Source organism: Rhinopithecus roxellana, chromosome 8 (assembly GCF_007565055.1).
Source record: "Rhinopithecus roxellana isolate Shanxi Qingling chromosome 8, ASM756505v1, whole genome shotgun sequence".
Taxonomy (NCBI): Eukaryota; Metazoa; Chordata; class Mammalia; order Primates; family Cercopithecidae; genus Rhinopithecus; species Rhinopithecus roxellana.
This window is the reverse complement of record NC_044556.1, coordinates 96,333,238-96,358,388: the sequence shown is the minus strand read 5'-3', so window position 1 is coordinate 96,358,388 and position 25,151 is coordinate 96,333,238. Positions and strand designations below refer to the sequence as shown.

The 25,151-nt window shown below is 40.6% G+C and overlaps 1 protein-coding gene across 5 annotated transcripts in view; it reads right to left on the bottom strand.

Moving 5' to 3' along the window:
- The window catches only part of DISC1 (DISC1 scaffold protein), a 411,890-nt gene that overhangs the window by 22,148 nt on the left and 364,591 nt on the right, over nt 1-25,151 (bottom strand). For all 5 annotated transcript variants that reach the window (XR_004058726.1, XM_030935640.1, XM_030935641.1 and 2 more), the window contains one exon: nt 15,583-15,859. Coding sequence is in view for 4 of the 5 variants with exons in the window: in XM_030935640.1 (XP_030791500.1) it covers nt 15,583-15,859 (277 nt within the window). In the remaining variant the exon portion in view is untranslated. The remainder of the gene's footprint in view (nt 1-15,582; nt 15,860-25,151) is intronic.

Below are 25,151 nucleotides of genomic sequence, written 5' to 3'. Positions count from 1 at the left end.
TGGCTGCCAACTCTACTTAGGAAAAGCTTCCACACCTAATAGAGCACACATTTGCAGAAATCTTATCATCAGTGGACATTTGCCACAAATTTGAGCAGACAGACTACACCTTGGGTTGAGTCACTGGACCAAGATGATTTAAATAGTCTATTTCTTAAGATGCTGTCAAGAGTTATTCTAAAGGGAGGGACTATGTGAAGTCTGTTAGAGTGTCAAGAAATAGAATAAGAAAAATCTCAAAACTGAAGTAAGAAGTACTGCTAGGATTCTAAGATTAATCTGAGAAAACAGGCAGTTACCCTTCAGGTCTCTCTTTCAGACACTGTGCTGGGGGCTGTGCTGAGAAGTCATCAGTTACTTCCACCCTTGCTAGGGATCAGTGGTGCAGGGGAGGGGTTAGTACCTGTAGCTCTAGCATGAACCTCCACCTTGGATACGGTACTCTTCGCTGTGACTCAACTGCTTACCCAGATCCTTATTTCCCTCGGCTGTGTAATAAGACATCAGCAACAGCTATCCACAAAAGTATATTTGCCAATCCACAAAAATATTTAATTCCTGGCCGGGCGCGGTGGCTCAAGCCTGTAATCCCAGCACTTTGGGAGGCCGAGACGGGCGGATCATGAGGTCAGGAGATCGAGACCATCCTGGCTAACACGGTGAAACCCCGTCTCTACAAAAAAATACAAAAAAACTAGCCGGGCAAGGTGGCGGGCGCCTGTAGTCCCAGCTACTCGGGAGGCTGAGGCAGGAGAATGGCGTAAACCCAGGAGGTGGAGCTTGCAGTGAGCTGAGATCCGGCCACTGCACTCCAGCCTGGGCGACAGAGCAAGACTCCGTCTCAAAAAAAAAAAAAAAAAAAAATTTAATTCCTGCAGTGCAAGTCACAGGCTACACAGTAAGACAAACAAACAAACAAACAAAAAGGACAGGTGCTCCCTTATGGCCTTCAAGCCAACTGTTTACATATTTTACATATTTTGGGGCCATAGCAGTATTTAAGTTTTTTTTAAATTTTAAAAACGTAAAACTGAACACAGCACACACACATGCTTACAAGCCAAAAACGCTACTTGAACCTCATAATGGTTGTTACATCATGAAGTCTCACTCCTTCTCCTCTGGCTTGAGGTAAACCCGATGTGATTACCACCATCCGTGAACTTGGCTGATGCATCAAACGATTTCCTTAGTTGAGTACTAAAATCACTATCTTAAATGTGTTCCTTTGGGCTGTTTTCCAAAATATATGCTTGGCAAATACATTCCAGGAATGCGATATGGTTTTCTCTTTCTTTTTAAAATACTATCTAGATAAAGAATATTTACTTCAAACAAATGCCTGCCCACAACACAAAGAATATATTTCACATGTATTTGACACAGATTTTATGATGTTTGCCTTTTCATATAAATGCCGAGTTCTACAGTTGTGTAAATGCCAATAAGCAGAGATGCAAAATTGAGACACTAAGCGTCTATCTTCATTACTCTGATACGAGTATTCATCCAAATATTCAAATTATATGGTTATTCTCTGAGTAACTGTGTATTTCTTTTAAAAGCATCCAGATGTCATCAGTGGTAAAGAAAGCATCTGAAATATTTAGACCTCTTTAGGTCAAAGCAAACAATGAATTGTCTTCAAGTATCTGCATGTTTGTTTTGAAGGTGGCTCGGAGAAACAGGCTCTAAATAAAAGTAATTAACAGAACGAAACAAATTGTTAGAAGAAGAAATTGCTTGCTAATTGGCATGTTAATTGGCCTGTGGTTTCTAGTTTAGTTGAAGGGAAACCTTTGAAAAGCTCCAGTTTATATTACACGATCATGCAAGAGGATGTGAACTGCTTTTCTTTAAGCACACTGGGCTTGATTGTCAAATCTGAATAAAACCAAACTTCATTAGAACCCTCTAAGAAAATAATCCATTTGAATCCAAAACGAGATTCATGGCATAGGCTGGTACCTAGATACACTCCATTTAACAGAAGGATTCAGATTCTGGGGATAGGGACATCCAACCCTAAGGCCCTTTTGCATAAGAAAACAAAAATGAAAAGTGATTTGAGGGATTCCTTTGAAGGGAATGTGTTCTTTGAGCTAAGAAATATTGAACTGTAAAAGGAAACTATGAAGACAGAATCAAATCCCAAACTCCATCCAGGTTCACTTTACAGTAAAACAAATTTGAACTTCAAGTGTTTTTCTGTAAACTGTTTAACTATGATACTCCCATAGTTACTGTTTTTTTTTTTTTTTTTTTTTTTTTTTTTTTTTTTTATTTTTTATTATACTTTAAGTTCTAGGGTACATGTGCATAACGTGCAGGTTTGTTACATATGTATACTTATGCCATGTTGGTGTGCTGCACCCATCAACTCGTCAGCACCCATCAATTCATCATTTATATCATGTATAACTCCCCAATGCAATCCCTCCCTCCTCCCCCCTCCCCCCTCCCCATGATAGACCCCAGTGTGTGATGTTCCCCTTCCCGAGTCCAAGTGATCTCATTGTTCAGTTCCCACCTATGAGTGAGAACATGCGGTGTTTGGTTTTCTCTTCTTGTGATAGTTTGCTAAGAATGATGGTTTCCAGCTGCATCCATGTCCCTACAAAGGACGCAAACTCATCCTTTTTTATGGCTGCATAGTATTCCATGGTGTATATGTGCCACATTTTCTTAATCCAGTCTGTCACAGATGGACATTTGGGTTGATTCCAAGTCTTTGCTATTGTGAATAGTGCCGCAATAAACATATGTGTGCATGTGTCTTTGTAGTAGACTAATTTATAATCCTTTGGGTATATACCCAGTAGTGGGATGGCTGGGTCATATGGTACATCTAGTTCTAGATCCTTGAGGAATTGCCATACTCTTTTCCATAATGGTTGAACTAGTTTACAATCCCACCAACAGTGTAAAAGTGTTCCTATTTCTCCACATCCTCTCCAACACCTGTTGTTTCCTGACTTCTTAATGATTGCCATTCTAACTGGTGTGAGATGGTATCTCATTGTGGTTTTGATTTGCATTTCTCTGATGGCCAGTGATGATGAGCATTTTTTCATGTGTCTGTTGGCTGTATGAATATCTTCTTTTGAGAAATGTCTGTTCATATCCTTTCCCCACTTTTTGATGGGGTTGTTTGTTTTTTTCTCGTATATTTGTTTGAGTTCTTTGTAGATTCTGGATATTAGCCCTTTGTCAGATGAGTAGGTTGCAAAAATTTTCTCCCATTCTGTAGGTTGCCTGTTCACTCTGATGGTAGTTTCTTTTGCTGTGCAAAAGCTCTTTAGTTTAATTAGATCCCATTTGTCAATTATGGCTTTTGCTGCCGTTGCTTTTGGTGTTTTAGACATGAAGTCCTTGCCCATGCCTATGTCCTGAATGGTACTACCTAGATTTTCTTCTAGGGTTTTTATGGTATTAGGTCTAACATTTAAGTCTCTAATCCATCTTGAATTAATCTTCGTATAAGGGGTAAGGAAAGGATCCAGTTTCAGCTTTCTACTTATGGCTAGCCAATTTTCCCAGCACCATTTATTAAATAGGGAATCCTTTCCCCATTTCTTGTTTCTCTCAGGTTTGTCAAAGATCAGATGGCTGTAGATGTGCGGTATTATTTCTGAGGACTCTGTTCTGTTCCATTGGTCTATATCTCTGTTTTGGTACCAGTACCATGCTGTTTTGGTTACTGTAGCCTTGTAGTATAGTTTGAAGTCAGGTAGCGTGACGCCTCCAGCTTTGTCCTTTTGACTTAGGATTGTCTTGGCAATGCGGGCTCTTTTTTGGTTCCATATGAACTTTAAAGCAGTTTTTTCCAATTCTGTGAAGAAACTCATTGGTAGCTTGATGGGGATGGCATTGAATCTATAAATAACCTTGGGGAGTATGGCCATTTTCACGATATTGATTCTTCCTATCCATGAGCATGGTATGTTCTTCCATTTGTTTGTGTCCTCTTTGATTTCACTGAGCAGTGGTTTGTAGTTCTCCTTGAAGAGGTCCTTTACATCCCTTGTAAGCTGGATTCCTAGGTATTTTATTCTCTTTGAAGCAATTGTGAATGGAAGTTCATTCCTGATTTGGCTCTCTGCTTGTCTGTTGCTGGTGTATAAGAATGCTTGTGATTTTTGCACATTAATTTTGTATCCTGAGACTTTGCTGAAGTTGCTTATCAGCTTAAGGAGATTTTGGGCTGAGACGATGGGGTTTTCTAAATATACAATCATGTCATCTGCAAACAGGGACAATTTGACCTCTTCTTTTCCTAACTGGATACCCTTGATTTCTTTCTCTTGCCTGATTGCCCTAGCCAGAACTTCCAACACTATGTTGAATAGGAGTGGTGAGAGAGGGCATCCCTGTCTTGTGCCAGTTTTCAAAGGGAATTTTTCCAGTTTTTGCCCATTCAGTATGATATTAGCTGTGGGTTTGTCATAAATAGCTCTTATTATTTTGAGGTACGTTCCATCAATACCGAATTTATTGAGCGTTTTTAGCATGAAGGGCTGTTGAATTTTGTCAAAAGCCTTTTCTGCATCTATTGAGACAATCATGTGGTTCTTGTCTTTGGTTCTGTTTATATGCTGGATTACGTTTATTGATTTGCGAATGTTGAACCAGCCTTGCATCCCAGGGATGAAGCCCACTTGATCATGGTGGATAAGCTTTTTGATGTGCTGCTGAATCCGGTTTGCCAGTATTTTATTGAGGATTTTTGCATCAATGTTCATCAGGGATATTGGTCTAAAATTCTCTTTTTTTGTTGTGTCTCTGCCAGGCTTTGGTATCAGGATGATGTTGGCCTCATAAAATGAGTTAGGGAGGATTCCCTCTTTTTCTATTGATTGGAATAGTTTCAGAAGGAATGGTACCAGCTCCTCCTTGTACCTCTGGTAGAATTCAGCTGTGAATCCATCTGGTCCTGGACTTTTTTTGGTGGGTAGGCTATTAATTGTTGCCTCAATTTCAGAGCCTGCTATTGGTCTATTCAGGGATTCAACTTCTTCCTGGTTTAGCCTTGGGAGACTGTAAGTGTCCAGGAAATTATCCATTTCCTCTAGATTTTCTAGTTGATTTGCGTAGAGGCGTTCATAGTATTCTCTGATGGTAGTTTGTATTTCCGTGGGGTCAGTGGTGATATCCCCTTTATCATTTTTTATTGCATCTACTTGATTCCTCTCTCCTTTTTTCCTTATCAGCCTTGCTAGCGGTCTGTCAATTTTGTTGATCTTTTCAAAAAACCAACTCCTGGATTCATTGATTTTTTGGAGGGTTTTTTGTGTCTCTATCTCCTTCAGTTCTGCTCTGATCTTAGTTATTTCTTGCCTTCTGCTAGCTTTTGAATGTGATTGCTCTTGCCTCTCTAGTTCTTTTAATTGTGATGTTAGAGTGTCAATTTTAGATCTTTCCTGCTTTCTCTTGTGGGCATTTAGTGCTATAAATTTCCCTCTACACACTGCTTTAAATGTGTCCCAGAGATTCTGGTATGTTGTATCTTTGTTCTCATTGGTTTCAAAGAACATCTTTATTTCCGCTTTCATTTCGTTATGTACCCAGTAGTCATTCAGGAGCAGGTTGTTCAGTTTCCATGTAGTTGAGCGGTTTTGATTGAGTTTCTTAGTCCTGAGTTCTAGTTTGATTGCACTGTGGTCTGAGAGACAGTTTGTTATAATTTCTGTTCTTTTACATTTGCTGAGGAGTGCTTTACTTCCAATTATGTGGTCAATTTTGGAATAAGTGCGATGTGGTGCTGAGAAGAATGTATATTCTGTTGATTTGGGGTGGAGAGTTCTATAGATGTCTATTAGGTCCGCTTGGTGCAGAGATGAGTTCAATTCCTGGATATCCTTGTTAACTTTCTGTCTCGTTGATCTGTCTAATGTTGACAGCGGAGTGTTGAAGTCCCCCATTATTATTGTATGGGAGTCTAAGTCTCTTTGTAAGTCTCTAAGGACTTGCTTTATGAATCTGGGTGCTCCTGTATTGGGTGCATATATATTTAGGAGAGTTAGCTCTTCCTGTTGAATTGATCCCTTTACCATTATGTAATGGCCTTCTTTGTCTCTTTTGATCTTTGATGGTTTAAAGTCTGTTTTATCAGAGACTAGGATTGCAACCCCTGCTTTTTTTTGTTCTCCATTTGCTTGGTAGATCTTCCTCCATCCCTTTATTTTGAGCCTATGTATGTCTCTGCATGTGAGATGGGTCTCCTGAATACAGCAGACTGATGGGTCTTGACTCTTTATCCAGTTTGCCAGTCTGTGTCTTTTAATTGGAGCATTTAGTCCATTAACATTTAAGGTTAATATTGTTATGTGTGAACTTGATCCTGCCATTATGATATTAACTGGTTATTTTGCTCGTTAGTTGATGCAGTTTCTTCCTAGCCTCGATGGTCTTTACATTTTGCCAAGTTTTTGCGATGGCTGGTACCGGTTGTTCCTTTCCATGTTTAGGGCTTCCTTCAGGGTCTCTTGTAAGGCAGGCCTGGTGGTGACAAAATCTCTAAGCATTTGCTTATCTGTAAAGGATTTTATTTCTCCTTCACTTATGAAACTTAGTTTGGCTGGATATGAAATTCTGGGTTGAAAATTCTTTTCTTTAAGAATGTTGAATATTGGCCCCCACTCTCTTCTGGCTTGGAGAGTTTCTGCCGAGAGATCTGCTGTTAGTCTGATGGGCTTCCCTTTGTGGGTGACCCGACCTTTCTCTCTGGCTGCCCTTAAGATTTTTTCCTTCATTTCAACTTTGGTGAATCTGGCAATTATGTGTCTTGGAGTTGCTCTTCTCGAGGAGTATCTTTGTGGCGTTCTCTGTATTTCCTGAATTTGAATGTTGGCCTGCCCTACTAGGTTGGGGAAGTTCTCCTGGATGATATCCTGAAGAGTGTTTTCCAACTTGGTTCCATTTTCCCCCTCACTTTCAGGCACCCCAATCAGACGTAGATTTGGTCTTTTTACGTAATCCCATACTTCTTGCAGGCTTTGCTCATTTCTTTTTCTTCTTTTTTCTTTTGGTTTCTCTTCTCGCTTCATTTCATTCATTTGATCTTCAATCGCTGATACTCTTTCTTCCAGTTGATCGAGTCGGTTACTGAAGCTTGTGCATTTGTCACGTATTTCTCTTGTCATGGTTTTCATCTCTGTCATTTCGTTTATGATCTTCTCTGCATTAATGAGTCTAGCTGTCAATTCTTCCACTCTTTTTTCAAGATTTTTAGTTTCTTTGCGCTGGGTACGTAATTCCTCCTTTAGCTCTGATAAGTTTGATGGACTGAAGCCTTCTTCTCTCCTCTCGTCCAAGTCATTCTCTGACCAGCTTTGATCCGTTGCTGGTGATGGGCTGCGCTCCTTTGCAGGGGGAGATGCGCTCTTATTTTTTGAATTTCCAGCTTTTCTGCCCTGCTTCTTCCCCATCTTTGTGGTTTTATCTGTCTCTGGTCTTTGATGGTGGTGACGAACTGATGGGGTTTTGGTATAGGTGTCCTTCCTGTTTGATAGTTTTCCTTCTGACAGTCAGAAGGACTCTCTGTTGGTCTGTTGGAGATTGCTTGAGGTCCACTCCAGACCCTGTTTGCCTGGGTATCAGCAGCAGAGGTTGCCGAAGATAGAATATTGCTGAACAGCGAGTGTACCTGTCTGATTCTTCCTTTGGAAGTGTCCTCTCAGGGGTGTACTCCACCCTGTGAGGTGTGGGGTGTCAGACTGCCCCTAGTGGGGGATTTCTCCCAGCTAGGCTACTCAGGGGTCAGGGACACACCTGAGCAGGCAGTCTGTCCGTTCTCAGATCTCAACCTCCGCGTTGGGAGATCCGCGGCTCTCCCCAAAGCTGTCAGACAGAGTCGTTCGCGTCTGCACCGGCTCCCGCTACTTCCCCTGTTGGTCTTCAGCTGTGCGCTGTCCCCAGAGGTGGAGACTACAGAGACAGGCAGGCTTCCTTGAGCTGCTGTGAGCTCCACCCAGTTCGAGCTTCCCAGCGGCTTTGTTTACCTACTTAAGCCTCAGCAATGGCGGGCGCCCCTCCCCCAGCCTCGCTGCTGCCTTGCGGATAGATCTCGGCAGACTGCTGTGTTAGCAGTGAGGGAGGCTTCGTGGGCGTGGGACCCTCCCGGCCAGGTGTGGGATATATTCTCCTGGAATGCCTGTATGCTTACAGCGCAGTATTGGGGTGGGAGTTACCCGATTTTCCAGGTGTTGTGTGTCTCAGTTCCCCTGGCTAGGAAACCGGATCCCCTTCCCCCTTGCGCTTCCAGGTGAGGCGATGCCTCGCCCTGCTTCAGCTCTCGCTGGTCAAGCTGCAGCAGCTGACCAGCACCGATTGTCCGGCACTCCCTAGTGAGATGACCCCAGTACCTCAGTTGAAAATGCAGAAATCACCGGTCTTCTGTGTCGCTCGCGCTGGGAGTTGGAGACTGGAGTTGTTCCTATTCGGCCATCTTGCTCCGCCCCCAGTTACTGTTTTTAAATGTCAGCATTTAATCCTGGTTCTGGATGTTACCCTTCCAAGGGAGAGCTTGCTACCCACCCTAAAGAAGGTGGTGCCCGAGGTGCTCAGAGGTGCCTGAGAAGCACCTTCTCAGGCACTTCTGTAGTTTGCTGGAAATAGATAGGGATGCTCTGGTTGGTGGTATCTACCCTTTCTCTCAAAAGGCACTCAGACAAAAAGAGCAAAGGACCACTCTTCTTTTCTCTCGCTGTTACACAAGCTTGTTGGCCTGAGGTTCCTAATCATATCAGCAAAATAAGATCTGCTCTGCCATAATCAACGGTTCCAGGAAATACCTGGGGGCCAGGTGGAGGAGGGGGTGTGGAATAACCAGTGGCTGGCAAAGCAGAAACACCAACATAGACAGAACGGAAAACGTTAAATTATTCACTGAAAAAGGCAGTGCAGCAAGTCTTGGGCAGAGGTAAGAAAATTTGATGCAGGAGTTTCCTGGAACCCCAGTCCTCATCTCCTGCCTGCTGCTAGCTAGGAGGGGCAGGAATAGCTCACGACCAGCTTGTGGGGGTCCAGAAGCTCCTGACTTTAACTGCCCTGGCTGCCAAGTGGTGGGGAAATCAAATGCACTGTAGCTATGATGACAGGACAGGAAGCTATTTTATTTTCCACATTACAAAACTTCTCAGCTACTCCCAGGACACCACTAAGGATTCATTGGATAACACTTCCTCTGTTACAAATGCCAAAAATGAGTCCTTGCCATTCGGGCAGAGGCCATCCTGCTATCGATCCCTCAGTCTGCATCAGTGAATGACAAAGAATTTCCAAGGTGAACGGCGTCACCAAGAGCCCTGAGGTTGTTTTCCTCAGAAGTGCTGAACTATTTTTAATTAGTGGAAAAAGGGCCACCGTGAGGCCCTGGAGCACAGAGCAAGGTTCCACCATGTTCCGAAAGAAGGAGAAGCCAGCAGATCAGAGGAGTCCCCTTCCTTCCCTTGGGCGGGTGAAGGAGGCTGAGAAGCTGATGACAGTAATTAACTGAGAAAACCAGCAGGAGCCAGCTCACTGAACGGAAGAAACACCTCTCTTACCCACCTGCCAGCTTGTCCCTGGGCTCTGCTTTCTCTCTCAAATTCAGTGGCCAAGGCCAGGCCAGGGGCAGGGCCCTGATAAGCCTGCGCACTTCTGTTTCTATTGGTCAAGTTGCATTTGTTTCTTAACTTCTGTAGGCCAGTTGTATTTAAAAACCCTAATCATACCATCTAAATAAATACTATGGAGAGCAATGATATATTAGTGTGAAAAAAGAGTGCTTGTCTCCATAAAAAGCAAGTTGGAAACCTTGGAAAGACTCAATAACATTTAAGAGAGAGGGAGAGGCTGAGAATCGTTTTCCAAGTGCTCTTAAAATTTCCAGTCCACTTTAAAGACACCAAAAGTGGCAATTGTTAATGATGCATGACAGGTGAGGTTTACACAAGAAGGGTCATGTGAAAAGCCAATTAGCAGGCTCTACAAACAGAAATCCTTGGTCCTATATCGAATGAACAGCAAATGAGAGGGCACATTTTCAGCTAGAAATAAAAAGGTTTAAAATACACATGTATCATCCTTTATGATGCTCTGCCTTTTCTGACTTTTTAATTAACCAACCAATTACCAACCCTGCGTCCTGGTTGCTTCTACTGCTCTACTCTTGGGAAAGATGGCTGCGTTTGCAAAACTTCAAAATGTAGTGGAGATAGAACTTTTCCTCATGCCCTAGCTTTTTGCTTTCTGCCCAAAGACATTAAACAAAAAGAGCAAAACCAGCTGATGGGTAAGTGAACATTTTTCCCTTGTCAGTTCTTTTCAAAAGTGGGAGAGATATCAAGAGATCACGTAGTTGGGGATATGCTCCTTGGAGAATCAAAGTGAATTTCCAGCGGTCCTAGGGCCAGTAAGTGTCAGAGAAAAGAAAAAATCAGATCTGGACCCATTATGGCTGAAGAGGAAGCACTTTTGCCCAATAGAGACATTTCTAGATACAGAAATCAGTTTAAGACAAGGAGGACAAACATCTTCATTGTGGATCACCTTTTCCAGCCTTTTTTTCATGTGAAATTGAGTAAAAAGGAATGGAGATACTTATGTTGTGGCTCACAGTATGATACCCCAAAGTGTGACACTTTGGTATGCCAAGTACTTTGAACCAAAGGAGACTGGAAGGCTCAGAAGCGAGGTCTCTCTGACCTTCTCCTGCCCTCCTCTCTCACACTCCTTTTTCTCCCTGGATGCAAGCCACAGAAACCGGAATTCCTCTTCCTCAAAGCCAGTCTTAGAAACTAGGACTCCTCTCCTGCAAAGCAACCATAAAACCTAGAAAGGTCACTCTCTTCCTTCTGCCTTGAAGACCCTCCATCCAGAGAAGTCCTGCCCCATACCCAAGAGGAATAAATACTACACACAGTGTCCAGGAAGAATTTGAACAGACAGGACTTGCTGGTCCGCTCACCCCCCAGGCTATAACCATTAGATTACATCCATTTTGTCCAATCACATTCCTTCATAGTTAATTATTCTTCATTACACCTGAGCATGAAAGTAGTTTTCCCTGGGTCTTTGAGTCTTCATTTCTGAAGCCTCCTGTGTCATGTAAAACTGATTAAATTAATGTGTTATGTTTTTCTCTTGTTAACTTGTTTTTGTTATAGGAGTGTTAGCCCTTATGATGGCTGAGGGAAGGTATCACACCTTTCCACCCCTAAACTTACAATGCTTTTTGAAGACCTCGATCTGAACAGACGAGGCTACATGGTTGTGTTGTGTCTTACTGCTAATTCCTTTCATTGCAGCCGTGTTCACACACTGGCTACTCACATACTCCACGCGATGACTCAACATTGCCATGTCCTCTTTTGGCCTCTTTAGTGAGAGCTACTGGCTCAGAAAGGAAGCAGCTGGGATGAGAAGTCTGGGGGAGCGATACTGTCCAGGGAGTCCATTATGTAGGAAGAGGAGTGGAAACAGAAAGCACCCCGCAGGCTAGGTTGCAGACAGGAAAGAAAAAAATTACGCAGGTATTATGGCCAGAACAGCCAGTACAAAAGAGTCACTTCACAGCAGAGGAAGCCTGGCTCACGATTTCCCTGGCTCCTGTCTGGCCCCCATACAATTTCTGTAACATCTATGAACCAGGGCCAATAGCAGCAGATAGTTTCCAGAGTCCTCAGACAGGCTTGGAGGAGAGCTGTCATGAAACTGGAAAAGAAAAGGGCTCTTACAATTCGAGGAAGTTCATGCTAAGTTTGGCACAGAGCCCTGTTGCTGACTTCCTCTGTAACAAAATCCAAAGCAAATTGCTTCGCCTTAATGGGCCGAGCTGTAAAATGGGGGAATGGTGCTCAGCAGCCTGGCAAGGACCGTAGACACAGGGAAGGTGTTAATTAACGACAAAGTCCTTGTGATAACAAATTATCACGAGAATGCACATCACCACATTGGCCAGATAAGCACAGAAAAGGCTTTGAAAACTCATTTCCCTGTGGGCCTCTGTAAGAAGTCAGTAATTTTTCATGGAAGATTTGGGTCAAAAGGAAATTGACTGCCTTCAGGGCATCAAGCTTCAGTAGAGAAACCAGTATAGGATGCTCAGACCCAGCAGGGAGTTCCAAAGCAAAACCAACCCAGACCTGCAAGCAAATAGACATTTTAGCCACAGGATAAATGCAAAGTACCCAGACTTCAATGACTCCCTGGAAAACACAGGCAGGAAAACAAAAGCACCTTCCTAATGAGACCCTGTACCTTCCATAGTCTAAAATCCTGGACCCAAATACAAACGAGATTTTTCCTTCGTTAAACCTTTCTCTGCCTGGGTCTCTTCCACTAACTCATTGCTCATGTCTACTTTTTGACAAAAAGTGAGTATATTACACATGTAAAGGAAAATTTAAAAATCTCAAGCACCCCCAAACTCCTTAGGCAAAAGGGAAAGTTAAGCCTGGAGACTGAGTCATGCAAAACCCTCTTTCAAACAAATAGCTGTTGCTAGCATTAGGCATACAAAAAGCATTTTAGAGATGCTTGTGAATGCCAGAAAGAGTGATAGGAACAAAAGTTAACACAAATTAGCCTCTACTATGTATGCATCTCTCACTTTGAGATGCATCCTTTCATTTAAATCTTCATCACAGCTTCATGAGATAGTTTTCATTATCTTCTCATGCCGTGGTAGTGTTTTTCTTAACAGATGTGGAGATGCAGCCTGTAAGAGGCCTAACTGAGGATTGCAGCAGACTCAGACTCAAGCCTTGTGCTCTTTCCGGCAGGCCAAATTGCCTTTTGACAGTCCTGAGACAAAAGCACTGACTCAAACATCTCTAGCCCAGTTTTTAAATAGGTAGACATTTAAAAAAAAAATTTTAAATCATTGTTGTAAAGTCATACACAGTAAAATTCACTCTTTCTAATGTAAAGTTATGGATTTAGACATATGCATACTCACATAACTACCACCACAATCAAGAGAGAATACATCTATCATCCCGCCCCCAACTTCCATACACCAGATTCCTTCCTGTTGCTCTTGGAATGAGTCCCTTCCCCTTTCCCAGCAACAGCTGATCTCTTTTCTGACCCCATAATTTTGCCCTTCTCAGAAAACATTAGCTTAAAATCCATGGCACTCATGAATTCAAAGAACGGCTGCCCTCTCTCTGAACACAAACCCACCACTGTGATACAGGAACAGGGAAATGATAGCGAAAGCCTGCAAAAGCTATAAGGTCCCCTCTAAAGCACCTACTCACCCCCAAGAAAGTAACAAATAAATATAGGACATCCTCAGCATTTCAGTTGGTGGAGAGGATCTAGGAGGCTTTCTGGGGGACCCCTGGAGCACCTAAACAGCAGCCACCACAGGACCTAGGATAAGGTTCCACTCTTTATTCATCCTTGACCCCAAGCTTCCTATTTTTCAACAAATATAGCTCTGTGTTCTTATAGCCAGATAGTGAAATTGACAGTTGCTTATAATCTTATGCAGGAAAACAAATCCTCCTATGCCTGGGAAAGTCTGTCCCCAGAGAGCCCGGAGGGTTCAGGGCTCAGTGGGTAGGGCAGAGAAGGGGGGGGAGAGGGAGGAAGAGAGTGATGGGGTTCAGAATACACTACCCCAAAATATGACACCTTGGCATTTGAGGAACAGCAGAAGCAGGAAAGTCTCTCTGACCTTCTGCAGCCATTCTCTCCTGAAGCAGGCCATAAATAATTCTCTGAATTTCCTCTAACCACCTCTGACCACCCTCATCCTTAAAGTGTATAACCTATACCCAAAGGAAAGGAGTGTCCTTATCTCTGAAGACACAGGGATGCAGTGAAGAATCTGAGCAAACAGGCCTTGCTAAGCTCCCCGCAGTTTATTGCCATTAGATCACATTCCTTTTGTCCAATTATACTTCTCCACATCTGTCTGCTATTCTTCAAACTTAAGCATAAAAATACACTGGTTTCTGTTGCTTTGGGTCTTCATTTCTGCAGGCTCCTGTGTCATGTAAATTTTATATTAAGCAAATTTGCACATTTTTCTCTTGTTACTCTATCTGCATAGGGGCCTCAGCTGAGAACCTTTAGATGCATAAAGGAAAGATATTGATTTTTCTCCCCTACAGGAGTAAGGGATCTCTGCTGAATCCGTCCTGGCCTCCAGCAGAATCAATGACCCATGGACTCCATCACATACCTGGCATGGCTTCTGACTGCCCCACACTGAGCTCCTCCTGGAAGCTCACTTTGAAAAGCCAGCCACACCTTCAAAGACTCATTTCCAGAGCCTGCAGTTTCTTCCATCCAGGAATAAACCTTTGCTTAGGTGGCACTTCCCTCCATCCCAGAATATTCTTTCAAACCATCCACCTGCAGCAGGTGGTAACTTTTCAACACCTCTACCCAGAGCACTGGAAACCAGGCTTTGCTGGAGGATTCCACCTGCAGCAACTGGGTTAACAAAAGAGGTCAGATATCTATAAATTATAGTAGAGCCTGTGATTGGGCCAGCAAGGATGCAGAGTGACAACGGTTGCTTTCTTATAAGGCCACGGAATCCAAATATAGGATCAAGGATCAATTTTCCAAGCAGTCCAGAGGCAGTGACTAAGAACACAAAGGTCTGCTCTCTGAAGGTCATGGTCCTGCAGAGGGGATGTGAGGCTGCCAGGGCTGGCCTGGGGAGGTAACAATTTCCTCACCCACCAGTGGTGAGTACTGGCAAAGACCCAGGGAGGAAGCACAGCTAACATCTAACATCAACCATGAGATTTGAAGGCCATGTGTCACGTTCCTCCAGCCTCTCCATGCTATTTCCTTTTCACACTCAGAACACCTGGGAACCTGGGCCAACAAAGAGCTCTGAAGACTCAGGTCACGGCACTGAAACAGGAAAAACTTCCTAGGGCCTTTTTATGGAAAAGACTCTTGTTAGGGTGGGAGGAGGAAAGTGAGAAGAGGAAGGGGAAGGGAGAGAGGAAAGGGGGGAGAGAAAAGTAAAGTTAAATAAAACCATATTTTAATTTGTAATACATACATCTCAGGCCAAACTTTAGTTGTGTTTATGAAAGAAGAACATTATAAATATTCATTATGATCTGGTTTTGGTAAAAACAATTAATGGGATAAATATATATATTTGAATGTTTCATTCAAATAAATAATAATATATTGTAATATATAGATTCTAAACATATAATTAAATATCATATGATATATGGTATATAATGTTATAGTATATATGTTAAATGTCATGTATGGCATATATAATCTATAGTGTATAACTATGTTATATATGACATATATAATGTATGCTATATATGGTAATTCTATATTAGACTGCATATTCTAATTCTAGCCACTAAATTAGAATGAAAATGGAACTAAATATGCCAAAAGTTGGGTTTTTTTGCTCTTCTATATTTCAAACTTTGACAAAAATTCTACATTATTTTGTAATCATATTCAAGTTACTGAAACTTTTAAAAGTTTATATGCTCAATGGGAAGCCCTCCCAATATGTATTGTTCCCATTTGAAGCATGGTCCCAAAGTACCCCCTAGAATAGGGGTCCCCTCTAAAGGCCATGTGGAAAGGACAGACCTCTTTCTGTTCGCCTCCAGCACAGTACAGAGAGGGGATCAGGTGAGCCTTCCATTCTTCCAGTGCCTGCAAAGGGGTCTTCTTTTTATCCTCGGAGTGGAGCCCGGGGGGAATGGGAGGAGCAGCTATACAGACAGCTCCCTCTAAGTCATCCATCTGCCTCTCATCTTCTACAGACAGGCTTCCCCTGGCTTCCTGGAGTTGGAGGCTCTGGATAAGCAATCGACAAGCTTCCAAGTCAGCTTCCCACACTTTCCCAAGCAGTGGACACTTGCAGCTGAGACAGAGAGGAAACAAAGGCATAAAAATAAACTCAGTGATGTTTCATCATACCAGGTCAACAGCTTGTCTACCAGGCTAAAAGTCAGCCAGTCATCTTACACTTGATGACTTAATTTCACAGTGATAAATTACTTCAACTAGAAGATGTATCAGAGGGACTAAATTTGTACACCATCAAGTCACCATGAAATGTGTTGGTCCTTAGCTGCTTGGTCTGCAAAGGCATCCAAAATCCTATGTATTTTTCCAGACTCAGCAGCCCAATACAACACAGTTTCTGCTCATATCTGTATTTCCAGCCCTACTGTCTTGCTTTGAATCCTCAGACCTGTCCAACTCTTCCAGGCTAGATCATCTCTCTCTGTCCATTCCCCACCAACACACATACACCCAGGCCTTCATCTGACTAAATCATATTATCTTCAGAACTCGGCTTAAATAACCTTTTTGGGAGAAACATTCCCTGCCTTCTAACTGGAAAATATGATGGATCTCTTAGCATTTTTTACTTTTATTTCAGAATATTTATCACAATTCTAATTATTTATGTGATTATTATTTTCTTTTCCCTGAGGGCAGGGCTTGTAACTATGTTGTTCTCCACTCTATTGCTAGACTCTTTGTGTTAGTCTGTTTTCATTCTGCTAAAAAGAACTGCCCAAGACTGGTTAATTTATAAAGGAAAGAGGTTTAATTGACTCACAGTTCAGCGTGGCTGGGGAGGCCTCAGGAAACAGACAATTATGCCAGAAGGTGAAGGGGAAGCCAGGCACCTTCTTCACACGGTGGCAGGAAGGAGAATTGCAGAACGAAGGGGGAAGAGCCCCTTATAAAACCACCAGATCTCATGAGAACTCACTATCCTGGGAACAGCACTGGGGAAACTGCCCCCATGATTCAATTACCTACACCTGGTCTCTCCCTTGACATTTGGGAACTATGGGGATCACAATTCAAGATGAAATTTGGGTGGGGACACAAAGCCTAACAATATCATTTCACCCCGGCCCCTCTCAAATCTCATGTCCCTTCCAAATTTCAAAACCAATCATGCTTTTCCAACAGTACCCCAAAGTCTTAATTCATTCTAGCATTAGCCCAAAATTTCAAGTCCGAAGTCTAATCTGAGACAAGGTAAGTCTCTTCCACCTAGGAGCCTGTAAAATCAAAAGCAAGTTAGTTACTTCCAAGATACAATGGGGGTACAGGCAATGGATAAATGCTCCATCCCAAATGGGAGAAATTGGCCAAAGCAAAGGGGTTACAGGCCCCATGCAACTCCAAATTCCATCCAAGGAGTCAAATCTTAAAGATCTGAAATGATCTCCCTTGACTCCATGTCTTACAACCAGGTCATGCTGATGTAAGAAATGGGTTCCCATGGTCTTGGACAGCTCCACCCCTATGGCTTTGCTGGGTAAAGTCCCCCTCCTGGCTGCTTTCACAGGTTGGCATTGAGTGTCTGCAGCTTTTCCAGGTACGTGGTGCAAACTATCAGTGGATATACCATTCTGGGGTCTGGAGGATGGTGGCCCTCTTCTCACAGCTCCACTAGGCAGTGCCCCAGTGGGGACTCCGTCTGTGGGCTCTGACCCCACATTTTCCTTCCACACTGCTCTAACAGAGGTTCTCCATGAGCACTCCACCCCTGCAGCAAACTTCTGCCTGGAAATTCAGGCATTTCCGTACATCCTCTGAAATCTAGGCAGAGGTTCTCAAACCTCAATTCGTGATTTCTGTGCACCCACAGGTCCAACACCACATGTAAGCCTCCAAGGCTTGGGGCTTGCACCCTCTGAAGCAACAGCCTGAGCTGTACATTGGCCCCTTTCAGTCATGGCTGGGACACAGGGTACCAAGTCCTGAGACTGCACAAAGCTGCAAGGCCCTGGGCCCAGCCCACAAAACCATTTTTTCCTCCTAGGTCACCAGGCCTGTCATGGGAGGGGCTGCCATGAAGACCTCTGACATGCCTTGGAGACATTTTCTCCATTGTTTTGGGAATTAACATTTGGCTGCTTGTTACATATGTAAATTTCTGTAGCCAGCTTGAATTTCTCCTCAGAAAATGGAATTTTCTTTTCTATTGCATCATCAGGCTGTGAATTTTCTAAAATTTTATGCCTTGCTTCCCTTTTAAACATAAGTTCCAGTTACAAATCATCTCTTTGTGAATGCATAAAAATGAATTCTTTTAAGAGCACCCAAGTCACCTCTTGAATGCTTTGCTGCTTAGAAATTTCCTCCACTAGATATCCTAAATCATCTCTCTCAAGTTCAAAGTTCCAGAGATCTCTAGGGCTGGGGCAAAATGCTGCCCATCTCTTTGCTAAAACATAACAATTGCTCCAGTTCCCAAGAAGTTCCTCATCTCCATCTGAAACTACCTCAGCCTGGACTTCATTATCCATATCACTATCAGCATTTTGGTCAAAGCCAAGTCTCTAGGAAGTTACAAACTTTCCCACATCTTCCTGTCTTCTTCTGAGCTCTCCAAACTCTTCCAACCTCTGCCTGTTACCCAGTTCCAAGTCTCTTTCACATTTTTGGGTATCTTTATGGCACCTTCAACATGGATCATGAACTCAAATACATAGCATGCCCAGCATGCAATGTAAATGTGTGGAGCAGAGAAGGGATGATATAAACCATGACAACTAATATTCAGCCTCATTGATAGAAGATAATAAAAAAGAGTGACTCTGGCTAGTTGGGAGTACATATCCCTGTATACGGAGCACATCATCAACTCATCAACTCAGGCACACTGAAATTATGAGGGATGTAAATTCAATGTTGACAAAAATTTTGACTTTTTTTGGAAAACCAAAAATCAGGAATTTTCAATGAAAATATATATTTTCATCCATCCAGACAGCTTCATGCCAGATTATTTTCTACAGACCTATCTTCCATTTAATAACCCTTCCTTCTACTGTCTTGAATCTGCTGTTCAATCTACTATTGTGTTCTAAGTTTCAGTTACTTTTAATTTGATTTTCTTTTATATATTCCAGTTCTCTGTCAAAATTCTCCATCATGTTCCCTATTTTCTTAGACATATTAATTAACATTCTCCTAAAGCCCATGTCCATAAATGATGAGATCAGAAGGATAAAGAAGGAATTAGGCCGGGCGCGGTGGCTCAAGCCTGTAATCCCAGCACTTTGGGAGGCCGAGACGGGCGGATCACGAGGTCAGGAGATCGAGACCATCCTGGCTAACATGGTGAAACCCCGTCTCTACTAAAAAATACAAAAAACTAGCCGGGCGAGGTGGCGGGCGCCTGTAGTCCCAGCTACTCAGGAGGCTGAGGCAGGAGAATGGCATAAACCCGGGAGGCAGAGCTTGCAGTGAGCTGAGATCCGGCCACTGCACTCCAGCCTGGGTGACAGAGCGAGACTCCATCTCAAAAAAAAAAAAAGAAGGAATTAGGCAGAAGTAATATTGGAAGATGGAAGAGATTATCAGCTGAAAATACCATGTGTTGACAAAGAACATCACACCACACATTTAGGAAGCACTACAATTCAAAATAGGAAAAGATCAAAGAAAACACATACCTAGGCCCATCATAATGAAATTTCTAAACATCAAAGACAGAACAAAATTCTTAAAAGCAGTGAGAAAAAAAAGAAAGGTACCTTAACTTCAAACGAACAAAAATATGGATGACAGAAACAGTGAAAGCTAGGAGACAATAAAACATCTTTAAAATGCTGAAAGAAATTAATTGGCAATCTAGAACTATGCAATCATTTTGAATTTTCTTCAAAAATAAAAGTAAAATAAGTTTGGCATGGTGGCTTATAATGGGAGAGGCATAATGGGACTTCTCATGTACAAGAAGCATTTTATTTCTTGATGGTGATGATTCCATGAGTTCATTTTGTGAAAAATCATCAAGCAGCACATTCATGATGTGTGTATTTTATGTCCATGCCAATATAAAATAACAAAAAGAGAAAGAAAATATAATAAGAAAAGGAGGAAGGAAGGAAGGAAGGAAGGAAGGAAGGAAGGAAGGAAGGAAGGAAGGAAGGAAGGAAGGAAGGAAGGGAGGTAGGAAGGAGTGAGGAAAGAAGGAAGGAAGGAAGGAAAGAAGGATGGAAGGAAGGAAAGGAAGTAGGAAAGAAGGAAGGAAAGAAGGGAGGAAAGAAGGATGGAAGGAAGGGAGGGAGGGAGGGAAGGAGGGAGGGAACAGATTTTCTGAGAGATGCACTGGAGCAGCAGTGCAGGAATGGGGTCTGGTCCACACTAGAAACAACAGTCCTTAGTTGGGGGCACTTTGGTATTTTTCGTTTTCCTAATTTTAGCCAATCTAATAGGTAAAAGGTAGGATCTCATTTGAAGTTGCATTTCTCCACTAGGATCATTTCATAGCCACTCAGATTTTCTTCTGTGAATTATCTTTTCATATTCATTGTCTATTTATTCCTTTCTTGGGTTCCCTATCCTTTTTCCGAAGGGTTTTGTTGAAGGAGACATTTTATTACCATTTCAATATCTTTAACTTTTACACTCTATTCAACTTTTCCATTTATTCTTCTGTACATTTTAATATTTTATATCCTTTATATAAATTAATCCTTTTTGAATGAATTTCAAATGTATTGTTACATGTTTGTTCATATTTTTTGAAACTATTTTAAAAATTACTTGTTTGTAGATCTCCTTTCCAGGATGTGTTTTACTTATTCTTTTTGTGATTTATCTTATTCAGTCTTATCAAAGGTTTGCTATCTTATTACTCTTTTCAAAGAACTGATTTTTCCTTTGTTAATCTTCATATTAATCATTTTTCACTATTTCATTGATTTGTTCTTATCTTATATTTCCATTTTCCCCATTTCTTTGGATTTATTATCTTACTTTTTATTAGCTTCTGTTAAACACTTAACTCATTTGTTTTCTTTTTCATATTTTCCTCTTTTGATATTTTAATGTTATAATAAGCATATTTAAAGCTCTTAATTTTTGTCTGAGTAATACTTTAACCATGCCCAATATATATTTAAATTTTTAATTATTATATATATATATATATATATATATATATATGTATGTATTTTTTGAGACAGAGTCTCACTCTGTTGCCCAGGCTGGAGTGCAGTGTGATCTGAGCTCACTGCAACATACAGAAAAATATGGAAAATAATTTAGCAAACACTTGTGGGCCTATCACAAAATCTATCAATTTGAAATATTTTTCTGTAATAGCATTATATGTTTTTTTAGAATTTATAGCATTATTGTCCAGCAGATTTTACAGACAGCGTTTTTCATTATCTTTCCTAATGGTTCCCTTGTTAATTCAAGGATTGTATAGTGATAGATATGTCTTTTAGTTTCTAAATAGAAGAGATTTTTTTCACCTCCCTTTTTGTTAGATTAATACCTAATTTTATTGCATACTGGTTGAGAATTAACTCTATAAAATTATCTGAGGGTTCTTCTATCACCTAGTACTTCATTGATTTTTGTAAAATTTCCCTATGTGTCCGAAAAGAATGAGCATTGTGTTCATTGAAAGGAAAGTGAAGGCATATTATGTTATTAAAATTTTTATGTATTTGTTTTTCTTGTTGTTTGCTTCATCTATGAGTTTCTGAAGTGAGTGTTTTAAATTTCCAACTATAATTCTTGATTTTTCTATTTCCTCCCATAATTTTATTGGTTGTTTTATTAGTCTCAGATTATGATGTTAGATACCTAGGGGTTCCAATCATTACATTTTCTAACTGCTTCTTTTCTTTGTATGACAATTTTCATTATTGATATTATATTTTAACCTTAAAGTCTATTTTGTCTGATATTAAAATTGTTATTCCAACACTCTTTTAGTTCAATTTTATCTTTTTACCATTCTATGTTTTCAGTCTATTTGCATATTTTTAAAACGACTCTAACACAAAACATTTGCTGAATTGTATAAAACCCATTCTAAGATTTTATCTTTGGATTGCTGGTTTTAACCCATGTACTCTCAATAATTGTAATTACTGTGTAATTATTGGTGTTTTCTCGTTGATTTTAGCCCAGTTTTTCAATTAAAAAATTCCCTTTTTTCTTTTTTCTATTTTCCTTTTTCTTTTTATTAAATTCACATACAATTGTAAGAAAGAATATAGAGAGTTCTCATGTACCTTTACCCAGTTCTTCAAAATGGTAACACTTTGCAAAAACAATAGTGCAATATCATGCCAGCATATTGACATTGATAAAATCCACCGATCTTTGTCAGAGTTCCCATTGTGTGTGTGTTTTCATAGTTTTATACAACTGTATCACTTATGTAAGTTCAGGTACCCCTTACCACATTCAAGCTACAGAACAATTCAATTATCACAAGAATCCGTATGTCCCCTTTTATAACCACACCTGCCTACGTCCCATGCCTCCCCTCCCTAGTCCCTGGAGACCACTAAGTCTGTTACCCCTTTTTAAAATGTTGTCATTTCAAAAATGTCATATAAACAGAATCATAAAGTAGATACCTTCAGGAATTGGCGTGTGTGTGTGTGTGTGTGTGTGTGTGTATGCTCAGTATAACTCCCTGGAGATTCACATATCAATTGTTTGTTCCTTTTTAACTGCTGAGTAGTATTCCATGCTATGTATGTACCACAGTGTGTTTAACCATTCACCCACAGACAGATATTTCGGATACTCCTAGTCTGGGGATATTATGAATAAAAGATGCTATGAACATCTGTGCACAGGTGTTTGTGTGAAATTAAATTTTCATTTTTCTGAAATAATCGTCTAACAGCACAATTACTGGGTTGTATCATAGTTACATGTTTAGTTTTGAAAGAAACTGCCAAACTGTTTTTCAGAGTGGCCATACCATTTGCATTCTTATCAAAAATGTATGAGTGATCTTGGATCCTCACCAGTAGTTGGTGTTATAATTTTTTTTTGTTTTTGCCATTCTGAGAGGTGTGCAATGCTATCTCATTGCAGCTTCAATTTCCATTATCCTCATGTCTAATGATGTTGCCTACCTCTTCATGTGCTTCTTTGCCATCCATATAGCCTCTTCAGTGAGGTATATTTTATGTCTTTTGCCTCTTTTCTACTCAAATTAACATTTTTTAGTATTGAGTTTTCAGACTTGATACATTCTACATACTAATGATTTGTCAGATATATATGGTTACAAACATGTCTCCCAGTCTCTAGCTTGTCCTTTCATCCTCTTCACATGAATCTTTACAGAGCAAAAGGTTTTACTTCAAAGAGGTTCAGTCTATCAATGTTTCCTTTTACTTGACTGTGCTTCTAGTGTCGAGTCTTAGAAATTTTTGCCTTGCCTTAGGTCTCAAAGACTGACTCCTCTTTTTTCCTAAAAGGTTTATAGTTTTATATTTTACAATTAGGTCCTTGATCCATTTTAAGTTAATTTTTGTAAGAAGTATGAGACTTAGTTTGAGTTCATCTTTTTGCTTATGAATGTTCAATAGCTCTAGCTCCATTTGTTAAAAATTCTATTGTTCCTTCATTGAATTACTTTTATATGTTTGCCAAAAATCATTTCATCTCAATTTATTTATAATACGTTGGATTATATCTCTTGGTATATTTTGCATAACCATTGTTCTGTGTATTACAATATGCTGGTGGCATCACCATCAGCTGGCACCAATATTTTGCTACTTTAAGTACACAAATAAGCCTCCCTTCCATTTCAGTCTCTACTTTCTGCACTTCAAAATATTATTTCCTGGCATATTGGTTCACACCTGTAATCCCAGCACTTTGGAAGGGCGAGGCAGGTGGATCACCTGAGGTCAGGAGTTAGAGACCAGCCTGACCAATATGGTGAAACCCCATCTCTACTAAAAATACAAAAATTAGCTGGCACGGTGGCACGTGCTTGTAGTTCCAGCTACTCAGGAGGCTGAGATAGGAGAATTGCTTGAACCCGGGAGGTGGAGGTTGCAGTGAACCGAGATCATGCCACTGCACTCCAGCCTGGGTGACAGAATAAGACTCCGTCTCAAAAATAAAATAAAATAAAATATTATTGTCTTAAGTATCAGATGACATTAACATTTTTGTCTCAATTACCATAATACAATACATAAAATTCATGAAGTAAAGGATAGTCTACTGTGTTTCTACTCTTTTCATTATTCTATATTCCTTTCTGTATCTCTAAGAGAATTTTGTCTAGCTAATCTTTAATCTGCTAACAACAAATACATGTAGTTTTCTTCATCTGGGAATATCTTTATTTCCTCTTCATTCTTAAAGGATAATTTTGCTGGATGTAGGATTCTAGGTTGACAGTTCTTTTCTATTATCATTTGATAATTGTGCCACTTCTTTCTGGCTTCCATAGTTTCAGATGATAAATTCACTGTTACTGAAATTTTGTTTCCCTATAGGTAATAAATCTCTTTGGGTGTTCTCAAGGATTCTTCCTTGTCTTTAGTTTTCAGAAACTCGGTTCTTATGTGTGTTAGTGTGGATTTATTTGTATTTATTCTCCTGGGGATTTGTGTAGTTTCTTGAATCTGTAGGATTGTGCCTTTCACCAAATTCCAGGAGTTTTTAGCCACTGTTTCTTCAAATATTCTTTAGCCTCACTCTCCTTTCCTCCTTTTAGAATCCAGTGATATAAATGGTGGATCTTTTGCTATGTCCCACAGAGCCCAGAGGCTCTGTTCATTTTTTTCAGTCCATTGTTTCTTGTTCAGATTGGGTAAATTCTATTAATCTGTTCTCAATTTCGCTGAATCTATTCTGTCACCTTCACTCTACAATTGAGCCTCTGCAGTGAGATTGTTATTTCTGTTTTCATATTTTTAGTTCTATAATTTACATTTGGTTTTTTAAAAAATTTCTGTATCTTTGCTGACCTTTTCTAATTTTTTCATTTGTTGTAATAGCTTATTGAAGCATTTTCATGATGACTGTACACAATTCTTGTCACATAATTCCAACATCTGATTCATCTCCATGCTGGTTTCTTTCTTTCAGTTGATTATCTTTCCTCATCCAAGCTGTGATTTCCTTGTTTTTTATTATGATGAATGGTTCCTAATTATATCTTGGGCACGTGGGTCATTATGCTAAAAAAAGTTGAGTTCTATTTAAATATTTTATTTTATGAGGGAATTCTGTTTAGCTTTATCATGTAGGTCCTGTCCTGTCTATATGTGGTTCCAACGGAATTTTGATTTTTGAAGCCATTACGGTATGGCTCCTATTGTTTGTTTGGCTTTGAGTTTTTGTTTTCAGTTGGTTGTTTTGTTGTTGTTGTTGTTGTTGTTGTTGTT